General features: G+C 45.1%; 1 protein-coding gene across 3 annotated transcripts in view; it reads right to left on the bottom strand.

The window, feature by feature from the left end:
- Positions 1-460: 460 nt before the first annotated feature.
- Positions 461-25,602, bottom strand: part of GRAP2 (GRB2 related adaptor protein 2) — a 40,840-nt gene continuing 15,698 nt past the window's right edge. For 2 of the 3 annotated variants that reach the window (XM_043501953.1, XM_043501949.1), the window contains 7 exons: positions 19,228-19,330; positions 16,142-16,233; positions 11,718-11,837; positions 10,313-10,481; positions 8,171-8,302; positions 6,536-6,655; positions 461-6,105 (listed from right to left, as the gene is read on the bottom strand). In XM_043501953.1, the coding sequence (XP_043357888.1) occupies positions 5,926-6,105; positions 6,536-6,655; positions 8,171-8,302; positions 10,313-10,481; positions 11,718-11,837; positions 16,142-16,233; positions 19,228-19,305 (891 nt within the window). In that variant the 5' untranslated portion in view covers positions 19,306-19,330 and the 3' untranslated portion in view covers positions 461-5,925. Of the gene's footprint in view, positions 6,106-6,535; positions 6,656-8,170; positions 8,303-10,312; positions 10,482-11,717; positions 11,838-16,141; positions 16,234-19,227; positions 19,331-24,563; positions 24,833-25,602 lie in introns of those variants that run through there. The other variant, XM_043501959.1, reaches the window with a different exon arrangement.

Raw genomic sequence — 25,602 nt, 5'->3', positions numbered from 1 at the left:
TCTTTTTCCTGTAGTAAATTACAGTACAAGAAATGACTGTATAGCTCTTTCATATTTGTGTTTTATTGGACAAGTTTTCACCACAGCTTCCACTGCTGAGATGTTGGGTGGATTCTTTGTTTCAGCATTTACAACAAATTCAATATCGCCAGTGAAGAGTTTTATTAAGCAAAATCCTTGGACTTCTCAAATGTTATTCCTTAAGCATCTAAATGTTTTGAGCCATCCCTCAAATTCTGGTACTGTTCTTCATTTGTCCTAGTCGTTGTTACGTCATTGACATAGTGTTGCACTAGTAGACTTTGTTCATCAATGATAGGAAAACAGCTGACACCAAAATGGCACCCTGTGGTATACTGATATAAACAAGTGCAAAGTGGGTGTAAGAAGCAACCAGCAGCAGCACTTGATATCCACTTTGCACTAGTGAAAATGACTGCACAAGGTTCACACAGCAATGGAGAATCTGGCCTCAGGAGCCTATGCAAAAGTTATTTTATTTGTGTTTTTATGTAGTTTTCACGTACAAAATTGTTGAATTATGTTCTGCTTCTAATTCAACATTGCATAGCCTAATCAGTACTGCAATGTCTAAAAACATTAGCTCATGCTAAGGTTCATTTCCCATTCCATTACCATGGACTAGTTCTCACCATTTATAATTACTTGTAAATATTGGAGCAATAACAGTGTAGGCACTTTACAAGCAGAGAGGGTGGCATGATCCCTACTCCAAAGAGCTTGCCTGAGTCAGACACATTCACTACAGTATAGACATAGAAGATATATCAGCTGGACGACCTTTAGAGCAATCAGGCATGTGTCTATTTTTTTTAATCGTATTTGTGTTTGGCTTGTTCACTGAAAATCTTCTTAGAAATGCTTCTTAAATGGGGCTTTGTACTTCAGTTATGAGTTCAGGATGTTCTTACTATTTTACGTGCTTCAACTGTACAGCTAACTCATCTGTTCTGAACTACTTTCTTCACAGAGCTGTCCTCACTTTCATTTGCAGGGTCAAATTCACTGTGCCACGTCTTCATAGACTGTGGTAGAGATGCACCTGCTTATGCCAGTGATGAGTTTGACTGTAGTCTCTAATTGTTAGATATTTTGATATCTTTTATTTTTGCTTTTAAATTACTTTATTTGTTTTTTGCATACTTTTTTTTTTTGGTTTCTCCTTTTCTGGGACATCCCCTTTATTAACTGGGCTGTTCTTCCATTTGCATTTCCAGCCAATGTCCTTAGCCTCCTGCCATTTGTGAAATTTTCCATTTTCATGCTAGCACACGCTACGTCAGCTGAGTGGCTTTTGTTCGCACAAAGAAAGCTTTGAATCTCTCTTCTGCACAGAGGTCAGGGCACATTTTTTACCAATTTGTCTGTTTCTCTTCAGGCCCATAGCTGATAACCAAGTCCACAACCTTTTCCTCCTGCCAGTTCTCCTTCTGCAAGTGACTTCTTTCATGCTTCATGCAAATTAATCCACTTCACAATCCACGCGGGGATAGGGTCTCAGAACCTGTCCGAGCCTGAACTTCTATGCCGCAATTAAACAGCCCCATACCCGCCGAGTACATTTCCCAGACCTGAAGAAGAGCTCTGTGCAAGCTCAAAAGCTTGTCTCTCTCACCAACAGAAGTTGGTCCAATAAAAGATATTACCTCACCCCACCTTGTCTCTCTAATACCTTTGGACTAACATGGCTACACCACCACTTGATATTGGGGGGAAAAACGGGAGATCTGGTCACTTAAGCCCATGGTACACCTCTCAGAGGCTACACTTAGGAAGAGTTGGTCCTGGTATTCTGCACAGGTGTCCCTAGGGGCAATGGCAAGCACAGTCTCCCTGTCTGCCCTTTCTCTAGCAGCTGCCAGAATGTAACCCTCTATAGTCTGTTGTTTCTAATGCATATTGTGAGTGCATCTGTTATGTGTGTGTACAGACATGCACGCACGCACGCAGTCTCTGTAACACAAAACACTGTGTTCTGATTTTTGTGTTAAAGCTTTTCATGTATTGTGTTTACTCCTTCTTATTAAATACTGAGACATTGTAAATAAAATATGGATTTTCACCATACTGAGGACAAAAAGCTAGCTCAGCAATCAAAGTGAACCCAGCTGAGCTATGCTTAATAACTTGCACTTCTGTTATCTCTCCAAATGCAGTCCAGTTTCTTCAGTATCATTTGCTTAAAAAGTGGTCTTGCTTTTCCACGCACTCTCACGCTCCTGTTCTTGTTTATAATCTGTTTTCTCGTATGCTGTCATTTTTGCCTGTGAAAAATACTAAACCAAATACTTAACTAGATTTTTTCCCCCTCTTTCAGCTTCACAGTAGGATATCATCCAGACTGTATTCCTGGATTATTAGTTTATAAAATATTGACAAACACCAGGAATATGAGATTCTAAGACATGCATGTGCATAATCCCTTTGATTTCATTACCTTGCATATTATTTCTTGAAACATCAATTTTAAAAAACACATGGAGACCTACCTCTTACTCAAGAAATCATCATCTGACACTGGAGTGCTTCCAATTTACCGCCCAGTATTAATTAATTAGTTAATCTTTGTAAAGGGGCTTTAACTATGTAAAGCGCTATTTGAGTGCTAAGCACATGAGCCTCAATCTAATTTGTTTGCAACCACGTCTTCATTACCTACACAGTCTTTAGGAGGCTGAGCAACGGGGAAAAAAATCTTCAGTTTAAATTTTAAAAATAAATGTAAACACAACAATTAATTGAAAAATAATACAACATAGTGGGGATAAACCGGAGAGAAACATTTCATCCTCTTCAGGCAGTTCCAAATCTGAAATTGCTTCTCTACTTTTGTTGGTCTTTGATTTTTTTTCTTTCATCTTCCTCTGCCTTGTTCTTCTCTCTTTCTTGATCTTAACCTTCCCTCTTCCAAATCTCCTCCTTGTCTTAAAAAGAACCTTGTGAAGCTGTGGAGTCACTTAGGGTTAGCTTCTGACACCCTTCCATTGAACAGGATATCTCACTCCATGAGCAGTCCCATTGATTTTCAAGGGGACTGCTCAAAGAGAAAGGAGTACTCTGCATAGGGGTGTCAGAATCTAGCCCATATAGAACCACCAGGGCCAAAGCCAGTCAAGATATAGCACAAGGTCATTGAGGAAAACGGAAATGCAACCATTTGTATCACAGCTGAATTTCACTCAACAGGATTTAGCATGTCCCTCTGTTTCCTGCAGTGTTGTTGTAGCCGTATCAGTCCCAGGATATTAGAGACACAAGGTGGGTGACGTAGTATCTTTTACTGGATTAAAGCTTGTCTCTCTAATCAACAAAAGTTGGTCCAATAAAAGATATTACCTGACCCACCTTATCCCGCTGTTTCCTGAAACTCACGGTTCTAATTCTGGGTAACCAAATTCAGGGGCAACATTTCAGTAGGGGAGGGAGCAACTTTAAGTGGGGGGTCAAGGGACTGCTTAGTTCCCTTGAAGCTCTTGATAAAATGTAAAAATCCATAATTAGGTTGTTCCCTTCACAGAGAAGAGAGACCTCCTTGTCCTTTTCCTGGAAAAGCTGACACTGAAGCAGAAGACATCAGCCCCCAATCCACTACTGGGCTGGAGCATTGCAGTGCAGCACAGGGAAGCTGAGACCAATGGTGCCTTATAATCTGCAAGATGTGGGAGAAATGTTGGCTTTGTTTCTGGAAGTGATTGGGCTCCTCTCAGCCACTGTACCCTGAGCCAGGCCTATCACCATGCCCACAACAGAGGAGTCCTGCCTACATCCATTAAACTGAGCACTTTCCACTTGTCACATGATCTGACATGGATCTTCTGTCTCATGTCTGCTTTATTGATCCCCTAGCAACCAATACTTCTGGCCACAAATTTGCCAGTCACAGCTTCTGGCCCCAAGTTCTGGGGCCCGTCAGTGGCAATGGAGTGTGACAGCGGATGAGGCTGGAGCAGAGCTGCAGTCAGACAGGTAGGTCCCTGCGGCTGGGCTGCGTAGGTTGGGGAGTGAAGGCTTCAGGCTGCCCATGGGACTCCAAACACCAAAGGTTTCAGAGAGCAGAGCCGGTCTCTGGATCTGGTGTCTGAGTTGTTCACAAAGTTAACTGCTCACACATTTCAACTCTCCCTCCTCCATCTTCCCACCGAACCTAAATGATGCCCCTGGCCAAATTCCTTTTAAGCTCTTGATACCTATTCCTGCCTCTATAAGCAAGGTTCTTCTTTCTATTTAGATTTTTTAAACTGTACTTAATTTGTTGCCAGTCAGGTCTTGTTCCAGTTCCCTCAAGAATTCCAGAAAAGCTCCTTTTACTGCTCAAAAACAGCAAATGTCACACATCTTGTGACAATGGTATTTATGCCCTGTCATTGGATGGCATTCAGCCTGGCTCCCCTTTTCTTTTTTCCCCATTGGTTTTATCCTTTATCAAGTCAATTTTTACTGATGAGTCTCATTTGTGTTTTCTTTATTGCCAAATAAACTGAAATCAGCACTTCCTTGCTGACTCCTGAGGTCTTAAACATTGTAGGGAACTATTTTATTCAGGCAGCTTGCTAAATTTCAACTTGCATGAGTAGCAATTACCCAGTGCTCTCGCTCAAGATTTTGATCATTTTAAACATGTATTTACAATTAATTTATATCACAATTGGTGATTTGTACAACTCTCTCCTTTTTTAAAATCTCAACCTTGTTTCCAATGTGTTGGGCATTTACCTTATTTAGTTCAAAGGAAACAGGTATAGATAGGAGACTGATCTTGGTTGCAACTTTATTTACTGTAGTCCTACAAATAGAGTAGTAGCCCTGCCTGGAATCTGGCATAAAAATAGTGCTAGCTAGAGATTGCTTCTGGCATTATAATAATATTCATAACAAGAGACCCGAGAGATGGATACTCAGGAGAGATGAAAAAGAAGCTTGGCATGGGGAAGCTGGAGGCTATGAGAGGGGTGGGTGAGAAATCAGGGATGTAAAACTGGGACAATTTCTAAAGGCAGCACAGTGCTACACAACCATATATGGTTGTCTTCTGCCCGCCCTGCAATGATCAAATACCTTTGCAGGAGAGTGTGTGTATGTATATTCATGTGTGTGTGTTCACATAGACAGAGAGGTGGATGATACATGTTACCAGCAACTCAAGGTTATAAAAACAGGGATTCCTGATTCCCAAAAATATAAAAGAAAGACTTTTAGGCAGCAACATATCACAAAAAAAATTCCAATTTAACAAAACTGTTGGTGACATCCACCATATTTCCAGCTGGTGACTATTGGTTTGGCTGAAAAGCCAGACCCCCTTACAGGAATGTTTAATGGAAAGTGCAGGATATCTTGGAAGGCAGCTTGGACAATGGACAGGAATACATGTGGTATGGGCAGGAGTGCATGAGGGCAGGTCTATCAGAAGCTGCAAAGAACTTGGTTTCTCTCCCTCTCCACATATTGGTTCCACATTGGCTTGCTCTATACAACAGTTTACAGGACCACATCCTTTCCTCTGCTAGATGGCATGTTGCAAGGTCCAAAAGGTGGTGCTCAGATGCTGGAGGAGGTGCGGCTGCCTACAAGCTGAAACCTGCCTTGCTTGAGGTGGGTTCCCATGTGACGTATCTAATTTAGCAAAGTCTGAGTTAGCAACATTTTGCCAAAATGATGGCAGTGCAGGCAGGATCCAACCAGACCTCATGGACAATCCAGGATTCTTGCTCCCTCTAACACCGGGGTGTAAAAGGAGAGAAAAACTCCAGCGATCCCTTCAATATTAACTAATCAATGGATCAACTGCCAATAAATTATTATTGTAATAAAAACATTGTATGTTGCGGCTGCATGGAAGATGCTCTCTCTGCCCCTGACACGCCAGAGCAGCTCCATCCCAACCCATCTTGGAATGCTGCAGAATCACCGGGTCACTGGTGTAACATAGTTGGAAGGGAAGAGACCCAATCTGCCACGCAGGCGCCCTTTCCACCAACAGGGGTTAGAGTTGTCCAGGACTTCTACGATGTCGCCACTGCAGAATCCTAGCTCATCACACTCCAATGCCTCAAAGTCATACAGGGCTTGGACCCATAGTGTTTGCTGAGGAGGAGGAGACAGGAGGAGTCAGACACAATTCTTATGACTCTCCTCCACAACATGAACCAAAAAGAGCAAGAAATGCAACGCTGGGGTATGAAACCCATTGAATTCCATACTGGTATCATGAAGAGTCATCAGGACCCCGAGAGATACCTGAGGGTTGGTTCAAGTTATCAGGAACCCCCAGTATCCCTCTCAATATATTCACTCCCCAAAATAGAACTCAAGTGGCTGGGGCATACAGGAATGGAGCACATGCCACAGAAACACCTTCTAAAGTGACAGGGATGTGCAACATCACATCAGATATAATACACGGTTCCTGCTCCTGACCTCTCCCAGAGAACAGTAAACCTCCTAGTCTCTATGGTTGTTTCCTTGAGAGAGGGGATGAGGTAGAGGACAGGGGCATATAGTGCAAACCACCTACCTGTGATTGTTGAAATGATGATTCTGTTTGTCTCCGGTACATGGATGCTGCACTCCCTTCTCCATGTTCTCTGAGGCGATGAAGCCCATCCTTCCTGTCCAGGCTCCCACCACCTCTGTCCTAGAAAGTGAGGTGCAAGAGAAGAGACATTATTATACTCAGATGTACAACTGGAATGGGGGGAGGGTACAAGGGTTTCAGGATCCAGGCAGTGCATATGTTACCTAATGTCTCCAAGTAATTTCTTGTCTCCATTTATTAGGTCTTTGTTTTCCAGGTGTTCATTGGGCTGCAAGCAACACACCTAACAGGAAAGGACCCCTTAGTCTGTGCCCTTTGGATCAAGAATCTCAAGCTGGGTAGTTGGGTATAGCTTCCCAATTTCCTTTCTCAGTACCTAGCATTTCAAATGGCCCTTTGGTCATGCCTGCACCTTAGTCAGCCTAAAAGGTCAGTGTGACTGGATCCCACTTTGCATGTCAATTGTCCCTGACTGGAAGTGTCAGAGTGAGTCAAACTCAATATGGCTTTAGAGACACAGGATTTTTTTTGGGAGGGGTATACTTTTCTCTTACAAGTATTTCTGCTCTGTATCAAATATGACTCAATGACAGATTTGTCACAAAGGGTCCAGGCTCTAATCTTGTAACAAGCTGTATTATTCTACCAACAGTCCCCTTCCTATATAACGTTGCTCCTGAATGATGGGATATAGAACTGGCCACTTCCAGAGTGTCCTTGGCCCTCCTCTGTTGGGACTCTCTTGCCCTACGAGGCTTGGTTTTGGAGCTCTTCCCCTAGCGGGACCAGTCTTCTCCTCAGATGCGGTCAATACTGTTGCAGCATCTCCTGCTACAGACAGGAGGCAGTCCCTTCTCCCAATAATAGCCATTTTCCACCCAAATCAACATGGAACAATTGTAGAGGCAGCACCATGCACTGCTCTTTCCTCCTATCCTCACGATAAAAGCATTTTTTGCATGCACCATCACCATCTCTGCCAAGCCGCAGGACTGAAGGATCACACACCAGGAGCTCCCAGCAGAGAAAGAGAGAACCCAGGACTCACATCTGGAACATGCTCAAAGAAACCAAACTCTCCCAATGGTAATCAACTCATTTCCCATTCCCGACGTGCAACATGGTGTCGAATCTTATCACCACAACACAGCAAAAGAAATGGGCTGCACAGTTGGGCTTGTCCTACAGACTTCAGAGGCATTCCTAGATAGGTGCGTGGGTGAGTGTTGGTCTGTGCTCCCAATATGACTTTCAGTTTTGTCCCAAGCTGAATGTTTTGCCATACTTGTCCATTCTTGCACGACTGGGTTTGCTGTTCCCAGCCCTCCAGTTAGAGCGTCACTTGCCTGTTGAGTTAGGATTTTTGCAGGTCCATCCTATAAACCCTGATATTCAGAGGACAAAATAGAAGTTCCCATATTTATTTCAATCCACCAGATGTCACCATGCTGACACCATACTTGGATGCTACATCGCAATGTGAAGAAACAGTCATGAAGCAGTCATGGCAATGCACTTAAACAATTAGGTAAACAGCCTGGCTCCTAGTGAGCAGAGACCAGCATGTTCTGCAGCCCAGGCTCATCCCAGCTAACCCCTCTTTCCCAGTGATACCTGTTGCTGCTGCTGCAGGGATGGTGAGGGATCTGCATATCTCTTGGACGTTAATGCTCGGATTTCTCCAGCCGCTCCACTCAGGCGGAGTCGTTCCTGCGCCCCCCGTTCCAGGCTCCCACCACGCCTCTCCTGGGGGAGGAGAGTGATAAACGTTGGGCCAGGTCTGCTTCCCACAATGCCCTTCCTGGTATCCTGGCAATCAGTAACCCGTCCCTTTCCCTCCCCAGATCTGTCTTCCCACTGCTCTCCCTAACCTTAGAGCCTATGCAAAGGAGGACCCCTGCTCCTCTGTACAAATTGACAAATCTGGGACCCTGGATTTTGTCTCTTCACCACAGTCACTCCCCCTCAGAAGTGCAAGTGGGGATTTGGGGTCTGAGCCCAAATACATGGATGGGTTTGGAGCCTGCATTTGTCCCCTCACTACACACACAAGGCGAGTTGGGCCCCAATGTTCCCTCCAGTAAATAATCATGTGTGGCTGTGGCCCCACCTCCCCCTTTACAGAAAGAGAAGAGCATGTCTGGGGCCTATTTATCCACTGTAAATAAGTGTGGTTGTGAGGCATTGTGTTTGGTTAACTGCCCAGACCCAGACTTTCAAGGGCTCAGCACCCACAATGAAGCCAGATTTTCGGTAGAGCTCAGCATCCAACATGCACCTGAAGGGCTGAGCTCTTTTGAAAACTCTGGCCTCAGACTTAATTTGTCTCTGCACCTGGCTCTACTTATTAATTATTATCATCATTGCTGTAGTGCCTATGAGCCCTAGTTGTGGCCCAAGACCCATGGCGATAGGCGCTGTACAAACCCTCATCACCACAGCAAAGGAGTGGAGCATTGGCTGCAACCTCCCCTCCCCTATTCTTTCGTTTACCTGTTTACATCTTGGCACAAATATCGTCCCCCTTCCTCCCTCTCCCTGCTCTGAGCCACCTTCAACAGGTTGTTGTACGAATACAATATCTCCTGCCCTGTGCAGACTATCCTCTGTTGTCAGCTCTCTCTCCTATATGTAGCCTCCCTTACAGTTAGGTAATGCTTTTTAAAAAAAGCCGGATAAGTGGTCTAAAAGGAGTCAACAACACAGAACCCTTTATCAGATTGAAAAATGAACCCTATTGCCCTTTTGGAGCTGAAAAGAATGTCCCACATGCAGCTGATAAAACTTTATTGCCACAATGAACACGTCATGTATTTTCTGGCTTGTCTCTAACCACACATCCTGGTAATTTAATACCAAAGTCCGTTTCCTGGTTAAGCAGTGCTTCAGGTACTGTAGTTACCATGTGTTTTCTCTCTCTCTCTCTCTCTCAGCATTGCATGTGCAATGGCTGGCAGCCTGTGCTGCATTGTTCCCTCATTTTCCTGGCAAAGAACCAAATAGGCAGTCGGTGGACAGGGATTTCCCTGCTTCTACAAACATCTTTTGCTGCTTCTTCCTTAAACTCACAAACTGTGCTCACATCTCTGGAATTCTGGGACAACTTTATGCCCCTTTTTTTCCACCCCTTCTACATCCTGTCCCCAGTTCCTCCACAATAGCATGCTATGTTCTGTAACTAATAAGAGATAAGCAATTCCCCAATGCAGCCAAACTTTCAGCTATAACAGTGGAAGCACCCAGAGTCCATTCAAGGAGGGAAAGAAACCAAATTCAGTGTTTTCTCTCAATTCTGCCAATAAACTCAGTCTGCCCTGTGATCCCCTTCCTGTTCTATCACTGAGCTCCTAAACCCATCAGTGTTCCTGCAGCTATTCTGTACCAACCCTTCCTAAAGTTAGACCTGGCTCCCCTTCTCCATGCCGAAGCACCTCAATCCTGACCTGCAGCATGTCCTGCAGGTTCAGTCCTTGGGCTCCTACACTGGTCTGGCAAAGCCTCTCAGTCCAGATCTGCAGCATTTCCTGCTGCAGTCTTCAGTTTGTCGTAAATGGAGACAGTGAATCACATTAAGTTACATAATGTGCTTATGATGCAATCAATCAAAAATCTAGGCTGAGATGCCCTTCAGTCTAGAGACCTGACTGGGATTCCACTGAAGGTCTCCAGAGGCAACATTCTAGCACTAAATTCATCCCATGGGGTGGCTTTCTCCTCTTGGGGTTTTCAGGGATGGTTTGAGAATCCTGGGTATACCTTCTCTTCTTGGCTCCCATCTCTCAGGAAGATCAGCTTCTGCCTGGAGATAGAGGAGGTCTTATAGTACTCCACCAATTTGTTTAGTGACTGGAATTTCTCTGTCCACAAGTAGTAGTTGCCCTTTGTATCTCTCATCACCCTGAAATGCTGGACATCATCCTCATGCCTGTGATCAAGGAGAGAAATGAACATCAGATGATAACAATTTTACTTTCCTCTAATACCTTTAATCCAAAAGCCCTTTGCAGACTCTGGATCAAATTTGGACTTGTGGAAAGTGAAGTCAGTGGCATTGCACCTGGATACACTGGATCTCAGCATAATCCTGTATGTAAAGGAATCATTCACCAACCAGAAAAATGCAGCTGCCTTGAGGAGGCATGGCCAAATGGTAGACTCAGTACAGGGCACTGGGGCTCAGACCTTTACTTTCAAAATAAGGGTCATGGAATCTTTTATGACCACAAATGCTTAGAAGCTTCATTCTGCATCTTATTTAAAAGAGGGTAAGGCAGCAACCCGGTGCCCATTAACAAGTGGATCTGCATTGACTCTAAGCAAAGAGCGCCACCAGATTATAGCCTTACCTGAGGTATTTTTCCTCAGGTTAATCCCTAGACAAGATGGGGCAAAGGACTGAGATTTACTCCTTCATACTTGTTGCATAACATCCACCAGCACCCAATGGAACAATGGATTCCCGCTGAAGAACCGTCTGCAGTCCCAGTGCCAAGAAGGGCTATGCTGGGTTCACGCAGGAGGGGGCAGTGTTGGGTTTGAAACAAAGGCTGAGAATGGCTGGACTAGAATAAGTGGCTGAAAAGGGAAACAAGCATAGGGAGTAAGAGGCCCAGGGGGCTGGGAAATGGAGTCTTTTTGATTTATTAGTCAATGTTCATACAGCATTTCAGAATTCAACGTGCTACATAAATGCTAACGATGTTTATTATCATAATTGTTAAGCTGCTGGTTCCTGTGCAATTTTATCAACAGCAATTGAAAGTCATTCCTGTCTGGTGGCTGCTCAGTGGCCTATGTGAAATAAATTAATGGTGTAAGTCACCTCCTAATGGATATTAAACAGCATTCTTGGCCAGTTACTAGAGCCATCATGCAAAAAAACATACCTGAAAGGCACATGTTTTGCACGGTGGGAGATGGCCCACAGAATGTGCTCTGTTCTGCTTCCAAAGGAGCAGGACAGCTGAGGTTGTGATTTTGGGAGGGGGTATTTGCTGTGTCACTTTAATGGAAAAAGAAACATTTGAGAAGCAGATGCCCCACTTGTTCCCATTGACTGGCACCACGCAAGCTTCCCAAGATACTGCCATCCTGTCAAGGGGAGGCTAGGGACAGCAGCATTAACCAGAAACAGCAGGAAGATACTGTAAGTAGCAGGTACCTGACGGAGATGGAGAATTCACCAGGGGAGTTCTGGCTGGCTCGGATGATGAAAGAGCCAACTTCCTTGCTCATGAGTAAGTTCTCTGCCTCATGGCGGGATATCCCTTCATTAAACCAGCTGTCATGGGGAATAAATCACATGCATGTGAATAAGGAAATGGGTTAGGGAAAAAGAAGGGAAGAGGTAAGAGGAGGGTTGGGAATCAGCAGAGGTGGGAAAGGCACTAGAGGGTTCAGTAGGATTGTCTCCTGCTAACAATCCATGTTCTCAAAGTATGGTGTATAGAAACAGAGATGGAGAAAATGGCCCTTTATGAAAACCAATTTCCTTCCCCCTTCCCCTTTCCAGTGTCCAGCCTGAACAGCTTTCAAAAATATGGAGCTGCTGCTGCTCAGAAAAGGATCAAAGTGGAAATGTTTCAGCCCAGCTATTATATATTCTGTGTGTGTGAGAGGGAAAGGTTAGTGAAGACGTAATTCCTATGTGAGAGGCATAATGAACGGGCTGATTCCACTGCTCCAAGTGTGCCAGGAAAAAGCTGCTAGCGTAACACCCTGTGGCACAGGCACCTCAGCAAACCCCGTAGGAAGGAGAGAACGTTGGCGCCAAAAATACAGGCCTGTGTTTGCTTGTTGACCTAACAGAGCAAGTCCCACAGCTCAGCCAGTAGATGGAATTCACACATAATGACACATATACAGTACCACCAACTTTTGGGATTTTTTTCACCAGTGACATAATTTTGTCTGGGGCTGGAGGAGCTAGTCTAACAATGACCTTGTGTGAATTTAAGCCCTCCAACTGGCTGCCTGCCCCACTTGCCTGCCTCCAGGTACTAAGCAAGCAATCAGTTACTACAGGAAGAGCTACCTCATTCCCCATAGCAATATGAAGCCATTCTTTCAGGAGAGGAGGGGAGAAGAGGGAGCAGAAGCCCCCAACAGTTCCAGATGGTGCCGCTCCTTCCTCTTTTCAGCCCTCCTATAAGCAACTGGCACAGAATAGCGCTTCTGCTCCTCCCCCATCTCCCCTGCTATAACCAGCCTGGTAACAGCGGGAAAGGGCAGAGGGGAGCAACAACCCTGCAGCAGACCCCCCAGACCTGGGAGAAGGGGGTGAAGAACACAAGGAGGAGAAGTGAGGCTGGGGGGCTGAACTGACAAGGTGTGGGTCTGGAGGGGCTGAACAGAGGGGATCTGAATTCATGGGCGTGGAAGATAAACTGGTGGGGGGGCACAACTGATGAGGGTGGGGGCAGAATTGCTGGGCAGTGGATGGGCAGATATGGAAGTGAGAGCTCCTGCAGCAGGGGCCAAAATCACCTTATCTAATCCATTTGGGAGCACGGGCAACATTAATTGTCACACACAGTTTGGGGATGGGCAGGGGGATCTGACTTGTGATTTTTCTGTTGAGACTGGCAATACTGCAGGTCTTCTAAATTCCATCCAACAGGGGGCACTGGCACACAGGCATTCCCAGGGAGGACAATCCCTCCAGTACCTAGAGGCAGGGGAGGCTCTACCAATTTTGCCGCCCCAAGCAGTCGCCGCCGAATTGCTGCTGCGCCTGGAAGAGCAGCGGAGCTGCTGTCCAAAAGCCGCCGCAGTGGGAAGAGCAGCGCAGCTGCTGCCGAATTGCTGCTGCGGGACACAGACTGCCGCCCCCTTCTGAATGCCGCCCCAAGCACCTGCTTGCAAAGCTGGTGCCTGGAGCCGGCCCTGCCTACAGGAGCAGCTCTTCTAACTTCTGCCCCAGGGTAATAATATGCAAATAATAATAATAAAAATCTTAGTTGGCAATGTCCTTGGCAGTGTGGGGAAAAGCCCGCACCATCCTCTCTCCTGCAATGCTGCTGCAGCACTTTGGAAGAAGGAGGGACCTGTAGCTTCAGGGAGGATTTCTGTGAATCTAAAAAGAAGGATTGTAAATCCGTTGCACAGTAGTATTTAGCATGTCAGGCTAGGGCATTTTGCTATGCATTAGATTAACGGAAATCCTTCCTCAAACTGCAGTCCTCTCCATCCTGCTCCTCTTGAACTTGCTGCAGCATCACAGTGGAGAGCAATGTGGGAAAGACCTCTCTCTTAGTGCTCTAGAGCCTGGGTTCTGCTGTGCAAGCAGGGGACTTCAAAGGAGCAGGAAGAGTTGACAAGGTGAGGATGACATGTGCCTGGTCTATCATCACTGGCAATCAAGGTTAGACAATAGACATTGCTTCTCATGTAGCATCAAACTGGCCTCTAGTGGATAGAATGAAACTCACATGTACGGAGGGTGATGTGGGACTGGGTATTAATGATAGGGCTTAGAGGGAGGGCTTTTACCTTTCTATACCCTCTTTAGAGAGAGAAAGCCCCATGTCTTCCTCTTCTACCTGGCCTTTTCACTGTCAAGACCCTCTAACATTAACAACTCTCCTTCTGTCCAAGGACAGCAAGATGTAGCTCCTACCACATCCTAGCAACAGTAACAAGGGAATCACTTGAGAGTGACAAGAGTTTTGGGGCTGTCAGGACTAAAATAGCAGGGGGTGCTGCAGGGCAGGACTAAGGTGCATTGACAGGCTGGTGTGTGGAGTTTTGCCACAGCCCCTGTCTGCCTTAAACTGTACCATGCTCTAAGAAAGCATGAGAGAGGAAGCGGTGACCAAACACACACACAGGCTATCTCAATACTTATGGCAGCATGGAGCGTACAGGCACTACATGCGAAGCTGCATACCACATGAAAAGCAATCCGCACCACACTTGTCACTGCAGTGTGTAGGTGCACACTGCAGTGAAAGGCTCCAGCAAGGGGGAAGGCAACAGGGACTGGGTGACTGGGCAACAAAACGGCAGATGAAATTCAATGTTCATAAATGCAAAGTCATGCACATTGGAAAACATAATGCCAACTATCCATACAAAATGATGGATCTAAATTAGCTGTTACCACTCAAAAAAAAAAAGATCTTGGAGTCATTGTGGCTAGTTCTCTGAAAACATCTGCTCAATGTGCTGTGGCAGACAAAAAGGCTAACAGCATGTTAGGAACCATTAGGAAAAGGATAGATAACAAGACAGAAAATATCATATTGCCTCTATATAAATCCATGGTACACCCTCACCTTGACTATTGCATGCATTTCTGGTTGCTCCATCTCAAAAAAGATATATTGGAATTGGAAAAGGTACAGAGAAGGGCAACACAAATAATTAAGGATATGGAACAGTTTCCTTATAGGAGAGATTAAAAAAGACTAGGACTTTTCAGCTTGGAAAAGAGACTGCTGGGGGGGATATGACAGAGATCTATGAAATCTTGATTGGGTGAGGAGAAAGTGAATGAGGAAATGTTGTTTACTCCTTCACATAATACAAAAACTAGGGATTATCCATTGAAATTAATAGGCACCAGGTTTAAAAAAAACAAAAGGAATTACTTCACAGAACACACAGTCAATCTGTGGAACTCTTTGTCATGGGATGTTGTGAAGGCCAAGACCATAGCAGGGTTCAAAAAAGATCTGGATAAGTTCATGGAGGATAGGTCCAACAATGGCTTTAGCCAGGATGGGAAGAATGCAACACCATTCTCTGAGTGTCCCTAGCCTCTATTTGCCAGAAGCTGGGAGTGGACGACAGCGCATGAATCACTCCATGATTGCCTGTTCTGTTCATTCCTTCTGAAGCACCTGGCATTGGCCACTGTTGGAAGACAGGACGGTGGGCTAAATGGATCATTGGTCTGACCCAATATGACTATTCTTATGTCCTATGGAAAAGGCTCCAGCAGCGGGGAGGCAACAGGACACTATACTGCTAAAAACCAGCAGTGTAGATATGGGAGGCACTGCTTGGGCGTGTAGAGATAGGGTTACCATACATCCAGGTTTTCCCAGATAGGACCCTCTTTTTTGCTCCTCCAATCTCTGCCCGGGCAGATTTTTGAAATCCGAACAAATGTCCATGATTTTAAGCTAGGCAGCCAGAGAGTGGCAGCTGCTTGATGGGTGCCCAGCTCTGAAGGCAGTGCCGCTGCCAGCAGCAGTGCAGACACGAGGGTGACATGGCATGGTATTGCCACCCTTACTTCTGTGCTACTGCTGGTGATGGTGCTGCCTTCAGAGCAGGGTGGCTGGAGAGCGGTGGCTGCTGTACCCCACGCTGGATCCTGGCAGTATCCTCTATTTGGAGACTTGAAATATGGTAACCCTATGTAGAGAGCCCATGTAGGGTATACACCCTGGAGGTTCAGGCATGTAGAGCACTCTCCTCTCCTCACCAAAGTCATGCCTCACCTTCTGCACTGCTCTTTATCCCTGTGCTAGCTGGGTGTGCAGTGTCTGTACACGCTATCGTAAGTGTAGACGTACACACACGACAAAACTCCCTGAAATTTTCAAGGGAAATGCACCTGATCCCTGTTTTACTTACATGGGAATGTGAATATCTATGAAGTTCTTGGGGACAAATCCTTCGTGACTTCTCAGCTCAGCCCTGTACCACTCTTCCTGGGAGCTTAAAATCTGCAGCAGAGAGACAGAATGAATGAATGAACGAACCTTCTTGGGAGAGGCAAGGTATCCAGAAGGAGAAGTTACTGGAAAAAGAAAGAAAGAGTTTGGAATTATTTGGAAGGATAAAAGTAGACTAGATTGGGTTTGCTGGTGCTGAGAGCCCTGGAATCCCATGGCACCCCCGTTTTCTTCCCCCCCACATACACACACTGCAGCAGGGCTGGTAGATGAAGGCCAGTTCAATGCAAATAAAGTAATGAGGAAGATATGGAGGAATTAGAGGGACTGCTTGTTAGTTTTATCTGTATTCCTGGATAAATGTCCAGGAGGCTGGGAGATGTATACTGCACAGCTCTAATGCCTTCGCGATGGAGGAGTTTGCTCTGAAGGACTTAGTGGGGCTTTAAGGAGTTCTTTGTGTTGTTTTTAATGGTTTGCCCTGGAGTGTCCCAATTTGACAAGGGATGAAAAAGCTCTGCAAAATTCTGCTACATAGGAATGTATATGATTGTGATTGAGTGTGTGTTATTGGGTATCATTGTGTATGTTAGAATTAGGGGGCTGAAGCTTCAGCTGTGCAGAGCTCACACCAGAGCAGTTGAAGGGAGGAGGCAAAGGTGTTCAAAGCCAGTTTTCTGCTGTTTTAGATTTTGGCGGTTGCAGGGGGCCAGCCTGTGCAAATTGTAATGCAAATTGGAGCAGCCTCAAGGTTACGCCTACTTTCGCTACTAAGGTCATTCCACTGATCAAGGATTGCTGGACTGCATTATGCTCTGCCTCCACCCAATTGTGCCCTGACATGGCCTGAAGACAGAGGTGAGGGAACAGGTGGTATATAGCTACCAGTGTTGCCAGTGGCTATGATTTTATTGCAAGCTTTGTGGTATATGGTGTTTTCTTAAAATTCCAGCTCCTGGAGGCAAGTGAATACATGAGAATCTCAGCTTTCATTTTTTTTTAAAAGGAAGATCCTAGCCCTTATGGTTGTAGAGAAAAGCTTGAAGTATGATCCCTAGGGGCTCAGGAAAAAGAAAGCAAAAAAAAAAGTTCCCAAAATATGTAATTAAAAAAAAAAAGGTTAAGCCATGTTTTTAAACATTCGGGGTTGACAATACTGAGCCCTCTGGGACTCATTCTCCACTGCCTTGCCCCTTGTGTAGTCCTTACACCCGTGCACAGGGAGGGAATGGGCAGCTGAGGATTTCTGAATGGGTAGCTGAGTTGATTCCCCCATACAGTGGGCCTGATTTAAGGTCCCTTTGTGCTGCTCCAAGCAAACCAAATGGGATAAAACTCTTTTCTCCTCTATGGCTCAACACCTACACAGGGTATAACTGCATATCAGCAACCCCTTCTCCCCTCCTGCCTGCAGACTGCTCTGCTAAAAGCCAGGTTTCCGGCGCAATCCACCTCCAAGCTCTTGGTGAGCAGAGGGCAGGCCCCTTCTGTGTGAATCTCTCACAGCAGGGGTGGTGGGGAGGTGGATTTCCTCCTGTCGCTGCCGGTTCAGGGCCTCACACTTCCTGTTCATTTAATCTCCACATCAATACTGTTTACCTTATCTCCTTCACCAATCAGTTAAGATAAACCCCAGCAGGTTGCACAGGCAGGGTAGGGAGGACAGCTGGGGGTATGTGCCTGCATGCGTGCGTGTGTGTGATGTTACACACTTTGATTTGTTAGATCTTTGACTCTTGGCTGCTAGGGAGTTGCGCCGCCACAAAGAGAAAGAGAGATAATGAGAGGACAATCTCTGGCTTTCTAGTTGTGAATGCCCAGTGAATTTTAACGAATAGAGAGATACAATCAACACAGTGCAGAGGTAGAGGCAGCAGGGGCATGGGGACGGAGTTTGAGCTGAGGAAGCATCAGGAGTGCTGTGTAGGGCAAGTGCTCAACCATCCTAAAGGGGAGAAGGGGGATTTGTCCATAGCACCTCTCATGTCACTCTGGAAAGATCCACCTCCTTGATCTTGGTGGGTTTTGGATGGAGCCATGTTTGCCCTAAGTCCCAAGAACAGATGGGAGGGAGGGTAAAGTGAGAAATGGGGGTCTGGACCTAAGGAAAGCTAAGAGGGGAGAATTCATAGATTATAATTAATTGGAATAGCAGGAGGTGCTGCAGGCCAAGACAGAGGTGCCCTGGCCCTCACTACTCAACAATGCTCCTTTTGGCCAATTAAGGGGTACAGTCAGCGAGAGCCAATGTGAGTCATGTTCAGGCATCTTCAGCTGTAGCAGAGTGACTAGGATGCACGGTGTTGTAGATTGAGGAATGGGGTAAAAAATATTATGTGGGGTTGTGTGGATTCATCCTCATTGCTAATAACAAGAACAATTTTACCAGAACAAATACAAAGATTAAATAGACTGCGTTTACATACTATATGTCTGACATTTGCCTGCCACTTCTTCCCACTCCCGCTCTAGCATTCCTCTGCTTCTTCATTTCTGAAGGGAGTGTTGTGTAATATAATAGCTCAGGGGTTCTCAACTTTTTTCATATAATTTCTGTATGGAAAAGTCTTGTGGATACTTCCCCTCCCATTAGCAATTATATAATATCCCTGTGGCAACTACAGTAATTCCTTACAGGGAAAAGTAATATCAGGAAAGTCACTTAATGTACTTTAGCCCAGTGCTTCTCAAGCTATCTGATGTGGGGGACCGGCAATTTTTTTTCCCAATGTGCGCAGAGACTGGCAGCCGATGGCTCACGGACCAGCATTGGTCCGCGGACCACCACTTTGAGTAGCATTGCTTTAGCCATCTTTTATGGCAATCTAACAGCTGGAAATAAGGAGGATGGCAAGCACTGTGAGGCTAGCCAGTTCTCCATGAACCTCCAGCAAGCCCTCCAAGGAGCACTAGTGGCATCTGGACCGCAGTCTGTGAACATCTGGGCTGGCCTATGTTATGGCAGGAGGCACTGGTGCAGTGCGGTCTGGCAGGAGTCACATTGTTAAAGAGTCCTCCTTTGGTGGAGCCTCGGGCTGCACTTACCTTCAGAACGTCCCCGGCCCGGAAACTTAGTTCATCCTCTCCAGAAGCATTGAAATCAAATTTGGCAATGGCTTCCATACTGTGCCTTGATGACAGGGCAAAGCTGGAAGAGATACAAATATGTCAATGTCTGGGAGGAGCTGGGACCTCTGAGTCTAGCTCATAGAAGGGCTTGTTATCTCCTCTTGCTCAGGACACTGTGAACTATTCATTGGTGCTGTGATCTCTTCTCACTCAGGGTACCAGAAGCATTAGGACCAGCCTGTTGGTTAATCTATAATAGTCCCTTGCTAGGGGCAGTTGGCCTGTATCCAGTGTTGTGAGCTCTTGTTCAGGCCCACAAACCATTACTGGATTGAAAGAATTTACCAGCTAGGAACGATCCCCTTACCCGGCGTGGCTAATAGGCATCGGAACGAGACTCAAATTAGTGGTTCACTTTTCATCAAGAGGGCTCAAAACGTACCAATGCAGAAGCTGTTTCCCACAGGCCATTGTCTCCACCCAATAATCTTATGATGAAAATATGCACCCCATGTCCAAGCAGGCTGATAATACGAATGACCTCAGTGTAAGTGATAACAGCGTTGTTCTGTTAGCTATTCCCTGTGATGTAAGTGACCCTCTCATCCAGCAGAAGGCACTCATCCTCCACAATGGCCTACTTATTATCCTTATGAGAGATACACACTATGGGCAAAAGGAGGATCTTACAATAAAAAAATTCTTTTTTAGGCTGTGAGCACCATGTTGAAGAATGAAAGAAAGACCTTCCTCTACAAAGGCTTTTTGGCATGGATAGCCTTGATTTCCAGTGAGGAAAAAAACTTGTGTGCAGAAAGGTTGTACTCCCTGTTTTGGAGGTGGCAGAAAACCAAATTGTAATACTTACTGCTTAAGCCACATGAGTACGACATACGTGTCCAAAGAGTCCAGATTTCTAGAGCCTGAATTCACATCTTACATGTGTTTAGTGGCAGTGAAAGGTACCAAACGATCACCAACAGCCCTGCAAACCAAAGTCTTCCTTTTTGTAGCATGGGAAGTAGCGGTGCAAGCTTCACTCAATGAACACTTCTTGCTAACATAACTGAGACGTGTGCTGGAAGGATCATTTTTAGGATCAAAAGGAGTGCTCAGTTCCCATGGCTCACTGAATCTCTGACCTGTCTGCTGAGGCTGCCAATGGCAGAGTAGGAAGTGGCTCAATTAGTGTCAATTGCATTGGTGTTTTTTGTGATGTAGGTACATGTCATTCCAGGAACCAGTGGGAGATGCTCCTGGAAGTGCATTCACAAAGGCCACTAAACAGCTCTCATATGGGAATAACTTTCAGCACTTCTAACCCAGACTGGACTGCAATCAGTGACCTGAAAGTTAAAGGCTCCATAGCCCATCTTCACTCCTCCAAGGCATCCAGTCTGTACAAGCAGGGAAGACTCTCCAACTTGCCTTACCTGAAAAGCTATTATCCAGAGGACCACAGAAAGAAACTTCACCAACAGCCTCTCTAGAGAAACTTTGGTTTATTGAGCTGCCTTTCATAGCAGAACTGAGAAAGACCAAAAAGTGTTAGCTCTGAACAAGACCCAGAATTATGCAAGAAAAATGTCATGTTTAAAATTGATGGGCCACTAGAGATTGATTCTGAGAATTATCTTCTCTCATTCCCAAATATAAAAGGATCTTTACATGCTTTTCTCCAAGGTTTCTTTCAGCATTTTCTTTTTTGCTGCTTATTTGAGGTGAAATTGAATTTGTGTGACCGAACATGAGGCAGGCAGAATAGAGGCAAGGTGTGTGACTGTCCACACACAACTCTGCAAGTTCAATGGGATCCTGTCTTACAGACATCTGTGTTATTTAAGTCCTGGGAAGTCCCACACAGATATACAAATGTAGTTCAGTCCTGACCTGCAGTATTTCGCTTGCCCCTCGGAGTGTTGCCAATGCACTTCAGTAGTGAACTGTACAATTTTAATGGTCTGCCAGTGTGCCTCAATTTTGGCCTGCAAATTCTCCCACCATTTCAATCCTGTTCACCTCCTTCTCTCTCCTTCCTGCCCTCCCCCTGATTTGTTGATGCACCTTAATTCTGACACCTTTTGGTATCCCAGTCCCAGGTCCTCACACCAATCTGCCATTGCACCTCAATGCTGAGCACCTCAATGCTAAGCTACAGTTGTCCCATGCTATTCTTGGGTCCCCAGTATAGCTCTGCTGATGCAACTCAGCCTTGACCTGCAGCATCCCTTGTTATTTTAGTTACTGGAGTTCCTTATCTTCAGCCTGTAATGTCACACAGCTGCATGTGGTGACGATGATTGTTATGTCACAAGGGGAGGATTAGGATTTCAAATGGGGGAGCAGGTTACCACTGTGTGAACTATAAAAACAAAGATTTTGTTTTCATGTAAACATCCCTTATTAATAATGATTATTTAGAACGATGGGGAGAGGACTAAAGAAAATGCCAGCAACCAAAGCAGAATTACTTTAGTATGGCATTTTTCTCAGTGTTTTATCTTGAGGCACTGGACTGTTCTATAAAGATCACAGAGGGCTGGGTGAATACATCCTCAAACTCCCAAGTGCAGAGCAATAATCTCAGTTTGAGACAACCAGTTAAAAACAACAACCTCTTTGAATACAAAGTCTTGCTTTGATTTTTGCCCTTCGGTGGAATTAGAGAGCTCAGTGATTCTTTCTGTGGGGAGGGAGAGCGTTCATTTCATTTTTCAACATCCAGACAGTTACATGTGATATTTGACACCCTCCCCCTCAAAAGGAGCCGTGTTGGGGAAATAGTTAAAGGCTCATCTCTCACTTATTTTCAATTCCAACCTTGGGCAGTGACCGAGACACAGACACCTCTTCAAACAATCTAACAAATGGATTAAATGTATTTTTCCTTGCCAGAGGCTGGATTTAGGAGTGACTCAAATACCTTAAAAAGAAAAGGAGTACTTGTGGCACCTTAGAGACTAACACATTTAAGGTGCCACAAGTCCTCCTTTTCTTTTTGCGAATACAGACTAACACGGCGGCTACTCTGAAACCTGTCAAATACCATACACAGTGTTGGCTAGATTGATAAATCAGTACTGCAGTAATACCTTGGCCATAAACACTTTCCCCACCAACTACTAAAGCACCACTGGTCAATAATCCTATCTTTGAACCCCAGCCTAGCATTTTCAGCATCTGAACTGAACAGCATCAAACCAGCCCTGCATCTCTGATCCTATTCCTCCCTTCTCTTGTATCTCCAGTTTCCTTATACTGTTCAGTCAGTGCTGGGCTTTTTATGAAAGCTTTCCCACTAGGTGCTCATTCTTCCTCTCTCTACATGTGTATGACTTCCATCAGCACCTGTGTGACAGAGAGATGTTGATTTTTTGTCATCACTTACATTTCTCAGGCATCGTTTCTCCTAAGATATCAGAGCACTTTATGGACTGTAAGCCAATTCTGCCTCAGTTACACAGCACAATTCCATTAGCTATAGTGTAACTGAAGGTAGAATTTAGTCCTGTATGTACCGTATTGGGTGAAAATCACCCCAGTACAGAGGGCAAGCTCAAGTTCTATGCATCACTTAGTCCCACTAAGGCCTCTGACTGCTAGAAGCTGGGACTGGATGACAGGGGATGGATAACTTGATGATTGCCCTGTTCTGTTCATTCCCTTTGAAGCATCTGACATTGGCTGCTGTCAGAAGACAGGATACTGGTCTAGATGAACCATTGGTCTGACCCAGTGTGGCCATTCTTATGTTTGCTTAACCCCTATTTCAGCCATGCATGTGAATTAACTGGTGCTGTCTTGCTGCACAGAAATGAATTTTACTTTTAGTGATCACCCCCTGTATCACTGAACTGGCGACGCATCTCGGCTAGAATGCAAGTGGCAGTCTGTGCTATCATGCTACACCAGAGTCAAAGGAGGGGAAGTGAAAAGTAACTTCACCATTTGAAAACTACACAGGACATATTTTAGGTCAGTAGAATATGTAATTCCGTGAGTTGGAATTCAGCCAGGACACTGAGGTTAACACCTCCATATTTATTAAAGTGACAGGGGCTATTTAATGACCACAAGTGATCAGGTGATAAATCTCATCTCATCTGAAATACAGCACTCCAATAATAGAACATCCTTCCTAACCCCTTGCTGGGGCGTTGGCTTGGTAGTAATGACTCAGAGGAAGAACACCACCTACTAAGTCACCAAACACCACTGTCTGTATCACTGGGGTTTTCTATGGCAGCCTTTCATTCATTTATTGTCCAAGCTCAACTTTGTTTCGCTTAGTCTGGATAAGATCACAGCAAGGGGGCATGGCTTGCAAGCAGGGTGCATATTCAACGACCTTAACAAGAGCTTGATTTTCAAGCCTGTGACTTACATAAATCATACCAACAGCTTCAACCAGCGAGCTTTCATCAATAGATGTGAAGTGGCACGTTCTGCTGTGCCTTTTTGGGTACTGCAGGTGTCAGAGTTTAAAATCAGAGGGGGCCATTAGATCATCTAGTTCAGTGATACTCAGACAGACTCATGAGCCGCAAGTGGCTCTTTATGTGTCTCCTATGGCTCTTTGCAGCACATGATGTTACAATTACTAACCAGTCAGGATGCTTTTACTATGTTATTAATCAATTAAGTTATCAACTTGCCCTAAGTTATTAACTTATTGGCTGTGAGAATAATTATATATAATGTTCATCTTTCTCTAGAATTAAGACAAAGACAGGTGTGATGGCAGTGTAATCCACAGGGGGAAAGGGTAAAAATCTCAGGACAAGGGTGGCAAACCCTAGAAGGGAGCCCTACAGTGAAAGAATTTCTAGGTGGTCAGAGAGGAGAGCCGCTTCCTGCCTCTTTCCAGGTTGGGGGTTTGCCACCACCGGCTCATTTTCATTTTTATTTATGGTGTAGAAAGCCATTTTGTTTTATGGTAGACAATAAAGACATTTCAAAGCAGGATATTTCCATGGAAATTTCCATATATACATATACACTAAATATTTCCCATCATACCATTTAAATATGAATATTATATAGTAAATGAATCAATGAATTCACACTATTGTGGCTCTTTTGGGTAATGTTGATTGCTAATTTGGTTGCTGAACCACTGAGGTCTGAGTATCACTGATCTAGTCCTGTATATCACAGGCCACCAACACCACCCACACATTAAACCCAATAGCTAAAAAGAGAGCAAAATATTACAACCCATGGAACACTAGTCTATTATATGCGACAGGCAGAGATAAAAAGTCTGAGGTGCACCAACATTCAAAGCAGGGGAATGATTAAGTGAGATATACCTCGATAATCCTGGCAAATGACCTGCACCCATATGCTGCAGTGGAAGGTGAAAATCCCCTAAGGTCACTGCCAATCTGACCTGGGGGGAAATTCCTTCCCGGTCCCACAGATGGCAATCAGTTAAACCTTGAGCATGTGAGCAAGAACCAGCCAGCCAAGCAGCTGAGAGGGAGGACGCGTGGTGACACCTCAGAACCCTGACCCACCCTACCCATGTGTAGGTTTGAAAGTGAGTAGGGATGGAGTCCAACATTCAACATCTGTACAGGAATGAGAGATGACACTGTATCTAAAGCACCTGAGTAGGGGGCAATTATTCAGAATGAGCTATCATATACACAGTCTTTGTTGTCATCAGATAAACCACATCCAAGAGACATTGGGAAATATTCTGTTCCAAAAATGCAAGCCTTTCACCAGTGCATTAATAGAACAGCTCCATTAACTGTCAGAAATACTAGTGCCTCCAGCCACTACAAGGCATGTTCATTACAAATGGATAAACACACAAACATATTAAATACAGCAGCGGACAGTGGTCATATATATGTGCACCCGCCGTTTCCTCTTATAATTTAAGGAATGGCTTCGCTAGATCATCTGGCAGAGGAATCTGATCCGTATCAGAAAGCCCAATGTATTCCATCCAGTGGGGGTGGAGGCAATACAAGTGCCTTCCATACCTAAAGGAGCAGCTCCCCTAGGTCAGGCCGCTGAGAAATGGTATATATATGTGGTAAGTAGGGTGAGTGCACGAATTCACACTGTACACACCAGTCTGTCCATCTCATACTGTGGAAGATTTCACCAATGGCCATTTCTGTGCATCACCAATAGCTCAAGCCCCCTTTTGGGCTGGTTCCAAATCTGCTCTCACCATATTCTCTGTTCTGCGCTACATTAATTTTCCTGCCTGTGAATGGCCTGAGAGATTGAGAGAATATGTTACAAAATTGAGTGAGCTGTTTGTTTACTGCTGTGGGACCTAATTGGTGCTCCATTGAGAGACCTGCTGTGAGCAGTCACTCACCCTGGCTG

The sequence above is a fragment of the Dermochelys coriacea genome, chromosome 1 (genome assembly GCF_009764565.3).
Source record: "Dermochelys coriacea isolate rDerCor1 chromosome 1, rDerCor1.pri.v4, whole genome shotgun sequence".
Taxonomy (NCBI): domain Eukaryota; kingdom Metazoa; phylum Chordata; order Testudines; family Dermochelyidae; genus Dermochelys; species Dermochelys coriacea.
Note: the sequence above shows the minus strand (reverse complement) of the source record. Positions and strands in the feature narration are given on the sequence as shown.